We start from the raw sequence: 7,481 nt of genomic DNA, 5'->3' as shown, positions 1-7,481 counted from the left end.
CCCGTGTCTCTGGCACCCTGCTCTTCTCTCCCGTGTCTCTGGCACCCTGCTCTCCTCCCCCGTGTCTCTGGCACCCTGCTCTTCTCTCCCGTGTCTCTGGCACCCTGCTCTCCTCCCCCGTGTCTCTAGCACCCTGCTCTCCACCCCCGTGTCTGGCACCCTGCTCTCCTCCCCCGTGTCTGGCACCCTGCTCTCCTCCCCCATGTCTGGCACGGCTCCTCAAACCCTTCTGTTGCAGGCAGCACTTGGAGAGGGTGCGGCTGCGGGAGTTGTCAGGCGCCGAGGTCAGACAGCATCAGGTGGCCAGACCGGCCCTGCCCACATCCAGACTCCGCTTCATCCCCAAGCCCTGTGGGCTTCGCCCCATCGTGAACATGGACTACATTGTGGGCCCCAGAGCCGTCTGCAGAGAGCAGAAGGTGACCATGCTCCCGTGCCGTGCCAGTGGAACCCGTGGGTGGTGGCCCAGGAAAGGCCCGTGCACCCCGTGGGCCGGGGCGGGCAGGGGAGCAGATGATGGCGTCCTGCCCAGCCTGGTGGGCAGGAGATGGGTTCCCGAACAGTGGGGTCCGCTGTTCCAGGCAGGGTTCACCCACGCCCTGACGGGCCCGTGTGCTGCGGGCTCTTCATGCCAGGGACACAACGCCACAGAGCAGCGGCCGCGCAGCTGTGCCCGCCAGCCCGGGCTGCGTGCGCTGGCGGCGCTGTCTCCTGCGCCTCAAGGGACAAAGCAAAGGTGCCGCGGCGCCTTCACTCGATTGGGATCCAGTGAGTGGAAACGACACGCCCTGCCGGGCTGTGTCCTGAGGTCAGGGCCCCTCTTCAGGGGGTCCCCGCCCACTCCTGCTCCTGGGCGTAGTGCCCACGTGCACTGGGTGGAGGCAGTGGTCAGGTGAGGGTCCCATGCCCAGTCAGTGAGTTACGAGGATGCTGTGAGCCTTCCGGAACTGCAGCGGGCAGGGGGCTCGCTCTGGGGGGCTCAGCGGCCCCTGGGGAAGCAGCAGGTCCCCTTCTGCTGACCATGCCACCTCTGTGCCCACCACACCCTGTGGCCCAGGCCCAGCATTTCGCCCAGCACATCAAGACTCTGTTCAGCGTGCTCACCTACGAGCGGATGCGGCGTCCTGAGCTGCTGGGGGCCTCCGTGCTGGGCCTGGACGACATCTTCACAGCCTGGAGGGCCTGGGTGCTGCGGGTGCGTTCCCAGAACCCCATGCCCAGGCTGTACTTCGTGAAGGTGGGCACCGGGCTGTGTGTGCCCCCCCCCCCCGCGCACCCTCCCCCGGTCTGGATTCTGGGGTTTTGGGAGTAGCTGGTGTTGGCACGCTGTGCTGGTCCTGGGCGTGACCACCTGCCCCGCCCCCCACTTCCCATGGACCAGGACGCTGGGTCTGGGTTCCCCCAGGAGCAGGTGCAGGGGTGACGCCACTCCTGGGACGCCCCTCCCCTCAGGCCGAGGCTTGTGCTTGCCCAGGCCCCATGGGCGCTGTGTGCCAGCTTTCCTCGCTCCTTTAAAGTGGGGGGTGTCACGCTGGGTCCCGTCTCCCTTCTGAGATGGAGCTGGTGAGCAGGGCTCTGGTGCCCGAGTGTGGTCAGCTAAGTCCTGGGTCAGCACAGGCCTCTTCTGCCCTGTGGGTCCCCGTTCTGGGCAGGTGCGGTGTGAGGGTAGGACCTGCTCTTGGGGTCCCACTGGGGGCGGAGGGGGCCGGGGACAGGGCTCTGGGCAAGGGCGTGGGCCTAGAACCCGATTCTAGGCTCAGCCAGGGTTCAGCCAGCGGGACCCCCGGCTGCTGGCAAGGCCCCGCACTCAGAGCTCTGTGAATGGTGCAGGCCGATGTGACCGGGGCGTATGAGGCCCTCCCTCATGACAGACTGGCAGAGGTGGTGGCCAGAGCCATCAGGCCCCGAGAGAACACCTACTGCATCCGCCACTACGCCGTGGTCCAGCGGGCCGTCCAGGGGCGCGTCCACAGGTCCTTCAGGAGACACGTAAGACCACACGTGGGGTCCTCGGGGAAGCACTGGGGACGTGGATGTACTTGGCTCAGATGAGCTGTCTTGGTGTGTCTGTAGGGTAGCACGCTGGAGAAGCGTGTGGCGTGGGGCCCTGCCCTCAGTGTGGGGGGACCTGGCAGGTTTTTGGTCGGTCGTGGGGCCTGAACTCTGGGCCTGGGTGCTGTCCCTCAGCTCTTCAGCTCAAGGCGAGCGCTCTACCACTTGAGCCACAGCGCCATTTCCAGCTTTTTCTGTGTATGTGTGCTGAGGAATCAAACCCAGGGCCTCAGGCATGCAAGGCAAGCGCTCTACCACTGAGCCACCTTCCCAGCCCTAGGGCCTGCAGGTTGTGGCCTGGGCCACCCCGCAGTGCAGCGGCGGAAGGATTTCCTGGAGGCTCAGGTCTAGAGTGAGTACGTTCGTAGGGATGGCTTCTAGACAAGCCGGTGTCCGCAGCCTTCCGCGTGCGTGTGGACTGGGTGGCTGTGGTCTGCTCAGGGTCATTCCCTGCACCCCCTGGCCAGGCCTGAGTGCTTGTGCTCCCTAGGCTTGAGCTCCTGGCTTCTGTAGGGCTCTGCGTCTCACCGCTCAGTCTTTCCAGGAGCTGCCACATTAACCTGCTTTCCTTTCTGCTTAGCTGGGTTTTTCTCCAGCTCTGCTTCCTTCTGTTGATCTATTTGTCGTTTTGAGGTGTGAGCTTTGATGATGGTATTTATACTTTTCTTTTTTACGTGAGCATCTGAAGCCACATGTCTTGCTCTACGACCCTCTTCAGAAAGGATCCTAGTGACTGGGATACAGAAATGGTCACCACCGGTGCCAGGGCAGTGTCCTCCTGTCTACGGTGTCTGTTCCTCACACCCCTCCTGGACAGAGGGGTCACTGTGTGTCCTGTGGCCAGTGGTGGAGGTCTGTCACGGAGCTCTGGGGTAGGACAGCAGCCTGCTGATTTTGTGGCTCCTGCAGGCAGGACTCTTGACTCTGTCTCCGAGGGAACTGTGCCCTGGCTGGACAGTCCCGGCCCGCCTGCGCCCTCACACCGCCCTCCCCTTGCCCACAGGTCTCCACCTTCACAGACCTGCAGCCCTACATGCACCAGTTTCTGGAGCATCTGCAGGACACCAGCGCACTGAGGGACGCCGTCGTCATTGAGCAGGTCCCCAGGCCCTGGCCAGGGCTTCCCGTGACACTCCACAGGAGGGGGGGTCCTCATTAGCGGTCCCTGTGGGACGAGGTGTCCCGGGTGACGGTGTCCGTGGGGGGGTGTCCCGGGTGACGGTCCTCGTGGGGGAGGTGACCCCAGTGATGGTCCCCGTGGAGGAGGTGTCCCGGGTGACGGTCCCTGTGGAGGAGGTGTCCCGGGTGACGGTGTCCATGGGGGAGGTGTCCCGGGTGACGGTGTCCGTGGGGGAGGTGTCCCAGGTGACGGTGTCCGTGGGGGAGGTGTCCCGGGTGACGGTGTCCGTGGGGGAGGTGTCCCGGGTGACGGTGTCCGTGGGGGAGGTGTCCCGGGTGACGGTGTCCGTGGGGGAGGTGTCCCGGTGTGACGGTGTCCGTGGGGGAGGTGTCCCGGGTGACGGTGTCCGTGGGGGAGGTGTCCCGGGTGACGGTGTCCGTGGGGGAGGTGTCCCGGTGACCGTCCCCGTGGGGGAGGTGTCCCGGGTGACGGTGTCCGTGGGGGAGGTGTCCCGGGTGACGGTGTCCATGGGGGAGGTGTCCCGGGTGACGGTGTCCGTGGGGAAGGTGACCCGAGTGACAATGTCCGTGGGGAAAGTGTCCCAAGTGATGGTCCCCATGGAGGAGGTGTCCCGAGTGACGGTCCCCGTGGGGGAGGTGTCCGTGGGGGAGGTATCCCGGGTGACGGTGTCCATGGGGGAGGTGTCCCGGGTGACCGTCCCCGTGGGGGAGGTGTCCTGAGTGACGGTGTCCCTGTGGGGAGGGTGGTCCTCGGTGTCCGTGGGGAGGGTGGTCCTCGGTGTCCGTGGGGAGGGCGGTCCTCGGTGTCCGTGGGGAGGGTGGGCCTCAGTGTCTGTGGGGAGGGTGGTCCTCGGTGTCCGTGGGGAGGGTGGGCCTCGGTGTCTGTGGGGAGGGAGGTCCTCGGTGTCCGTGGGGAGGGTGGGCCTCGGTGTCCCCGTGGGGAGGGCGCCCCGACACCTGTTGGGCTCGTGACTCGGTTGGAGGTGTGCTGGCCCTGCCCCCTGCAGAGTGTGTGGCCTCAGTGCCCCGCTGTTTTCCTTGTGTCCTCACCGACCAGTCTCTCTCTCTCGGTTGCTCCATGTGGTGTGGTAGAGGCTTTGGTACGGAGGCCATTGGAGCATGTTGCTTTGGAGGCCAGGGTACTGACTGGTCGCCGGCCTCGCCCGGACCAAGCCGCCTGAGCCCTCCGGCTCATCTTCATCTCCGCAGCGTGACGTGGGCTTTCCATGGGCTGTAGGGGCCCGGCATGGCAGGCCCCACACAGGGCAGCCTTCAGAGGATTTGGCCCTGGCTAGGCCTGGCTGCACCGTGGTATCTGATTCCACACGCCCTGCGCTCACATCTGCCTCCCGCCGATTGCTCTTCCAGAGCTGCTCGCTGAATGAGGACAGCAGCGACCTGTTTGACTTTTTCCTGCACTTTGTGCACGACAGCGTGGTTAGGATCGGCAGCAGGTAGGCGAGGCGCTGCTGTCTTGTCTCTCTGTGTGTCCTCTGGCGGTGCTGGGTGGAGGCACAGGGGCCGACCTGCTTTCTGCCTGCTCCTCCCCTCCTCGAGCCCTCTGCCCAGCAGCTCCTCCCCAGGCTCCCCAGGAACCCTGCGGTGCCAGTGCCGTCCACCCCACACCACGCAGAGTGTGAGCACGAAGCTCTGGGTCCTCTTTCATTTGAAAGTCAAAGCTCATTATGGGATCACGTGACCGTTAATGTTAGTTTGTGGTATAAATATACAGTATCAAAACGTAATAGGACATGTGAACTATGCATCCTGGGAAAGATCAGATCCCAGGTGTGCTGCAGAGTGAACCTTGACAAAGGAGCTTGAGTGAAGGGGTTGCTGTGTCCTGACAGTCCCTGCTGTTGACCCTTCCTGCATCAGGCCTGGGCTCCCCCACCCCCACCCCCCAAGCCCGCCTTTCTGCAAGGTGGCTGCCATGCACTTCCAGCAGTGTGGAGATCCCAGCTCTGCAGGGACCCAGAGTTCTCCGCAGAGGGGCCTGGCCATGGGGCTGGGCACAGCTCACCGAGCGTGCGCGTGCCGTCCCAGCCTCATTAGCCTCGCGGGTACTCACTAGCCTGTTCCCTAAGCAAAAGTTGTGCTGCTTTTTATTTTTTGGTATACGGCCACCACCTGGAGGTGATCTGTCCGTATGAGTGGCTAAGGGCTCCAGAAGTAACGGGTCCCACCTGCCATTGGTGGTTCGCACCTGTAATCCCAGCTACTCTGGAGACTGAGATCTGAGGATTGTTGTTTGAAAGTCTGTGACACTTGCTCCAGTTAGTCCCCTGAGGTGGATAACTAGCTCAGTGGTAGAGGGCTAGCCACAGCAAGCACCCAGGCCCTGAGTTCAAGCCCCACGACTGACCAAAAAAATGAGTCTGGAGCCAGTGCCAGTGGTGCCTCTTGCTCTTCTGAGAGTGAGAGTGGGAAGAGCGTCACGTGAGGCCGGCCCAGGAAGAGGTTTGCGAGGTCCCACCACCCACCGTGGGGTCAGTGGTGCACACCTGCCACCCCAAGTAACGGGAGGGTCGGGTGTCGTGACAGCCAGGCCGAGGTGCGTGCGGGGCTCTGCCCCCCAGAGGACAGTCTAGTGGACACAAGGCCCTGGGCACTAATCCCCAGCAAAACAAGAGACCCAGACAAACGTGTTCGATTCCTGCTTAGCCTTCAGTTAATGAAAGACTCAAGGAGTCCGAGTGTGGTATTGTCACAGCAGCCCAGCCCGGGGGGAGTGGAGACCGGTGTTGTATGTGCACACTGCCTGGTGTGTGTGTGGAGGGCGGTGTTGTGTGTGCACACGGCCTGGTGTGTGTGTGGAGGGCGGTGTTGTGTGTGCACACGGCCTGGTGTGTGTGTGGAGACCGGTGTTGTGTGTGCACACGGCCTGGTGTGTGTGTGGAGGGCGGTGTTGTGTGTGCAGACTGTGGTGTGTGTGTGGAGGGCGGTGATGTGTGTGCACACTGTCTGGTGTGTGTGCGGAGGGAGGTGTTGTGTGTGCACACGGCCTGGTGTGTGTGTGGACGGCGGTGTTGTGTGTGCATACGGCCTGGTGTGTGTGCATTTGTGTCTGGCACTTGGCAGGGCCCACAGAGCCTGCCGCCTAGCCCTCGCCCCCTCCACCAGGTGCTACGTCCAGTGCCAGGGGATCCCGCAGGGCTCCATCCTGTCTCCGCTCCTCTGCAGCCTGTGCTACGGGGACATGGAGAACAAGTTGCTGCCTGAGATTCAGCAGGATGGGTGAGTGTTTTCACACTTGTGTGTGCTGCGTGGGTGTGACCCCCTGGCGTCCCACAGCTCTGTGTGGGCTCTGTCCGTTTGTGTGAGAAGCCAGCTGTGGTAGTTAGCTGGTGACCCCGAGCCAGGGGACACTGGCTGGGTGTGGATGCGAGCTCTTGTCACCCTAGTACATGGGAGGCTGACCTGGGAGAATCTCAGTTCCAGGCCAGCTGGGGCAAAAACGTTCTCAGGAGCCATCTTACCAGGTGAGCCAGCATGGTGTGCACCTCTCACCCCAGAGGAGCTGGACCCTGGAGGCAGGATCTTGGCACAGGACCTGATTTCAGAATAACCAGCGCAGAGACGGCAGGGGAGACCCTCAGTGGTAGAGCTCCTGCCTAGCAAAGATGAGCGCCGAGCCACACTGCAGCGCTACAGGAAAACAGACAGAGGAAGCCAAAGATGTCACTTCACCTCTTCAGAGCACATTCCCCGTTCATTTTTAACTCAGCCGTTTCAAGTATTGGGCTCAATCCTCACAAGGCAGTGTTGAGTGTCAGCGTGAGCCTCAGTCTCCTCTTTTCAGGCTGCTCCTGCGACTGGTTGATGACTTCCTGCTGGTGACACCTCACCTGGCCAAGGCACAAGCTTTCCTCCAGTAAGGAAGGACCTGTGGCTGCGTGCGTGCGTGTGTGTGTGGTGTGATCTGTGTGTGAGGTAAGGGTGTGCGTGTGAGTTAAGGTGTCTGTGGTGATGTGTGTGAGGTAAGTGTGTGTGTGTCTGGTGATCTTGTGAGGTAAGGGGATGTGTTAGGGTGCAATGTGACTGTTGTATGACTGGGTATGCACTCTGTGTTTGGGGCAGGTCTCCACCGGGTGTGGACACTGTGTTTAGGGCAGGTCTTCACTGGGTGTGGACTCTGTGTTTGGGGCAGGTCTCCACCGGGTGTGGACTCTGTGTTTGGGGCAGGTCTTCACTGGGTGTGGACTCTGTGTTTGGGGCAGGTCTCCACCGGGTGTGGACTCTGTGTTTGGGGCAGGTCTCCACCGGGTGTGGACTCTGTGTTTGGGGCA

The 7,481-nt window shown here is 62.6% G+C and overlaps 1 protein-coding gene across 1 annotated transcript in view; it reads left to right on the top strand.

Moving 5' to 3' along the window:
- Positions 1-7,481, top strand: part of Tert (telomerase reverse transcriptase) — a 32,372-nt gene that overhangs the window by 8,900 nt on the left and 15,991 nt on the right. The window contains exons 4-10 of the mRNA XM_013013828.1: positions 239-419; positions 1,058-1,237; positions 1,831-1,989; positions 3,056-3,151; positions 4,561-4,646; positions 6,316-6,429; positions 6,995-7,066. Of these exons, the coding sequence (XP_012869282.1) occupies positions 239-419; positions 1,058-1,237; positions 1,831-1,989; positions 3,056-3,151; positions 4,561-4,646; positions 6,316-6,429; positions 6,995-7,066 (888 nt within the window). The remainder of the gene's footprint in view (positions 1-238; positions 420-1,057; positions 1,238-1,830; positions 1,990-3,055; positions 3,152-4,560; positions 4,647-6,315; positions 6,430-6,994; positions 7,067-7,481) is intronic.

Source organism: Dipodomys ordii, unplaced genomic scaffold, assembly GCF_000151885.1.
Source record: "Dipodomys ordii isolate 6190 unplaced genomic scaffold, Dord_2.0 Scaffold21, whole genome shotgun sequence".
Lineage (NCBI taxonomy): Eukaryota > Metazoa > Chordata > Mammalia > Rodentia > Heteromyidae > Dipodomys > Dipodomys ordii.
Note: the sequence above shows the minus strand (reverse complement) of the source record. Positions and strands in the feature narration are given on the sequence as shown.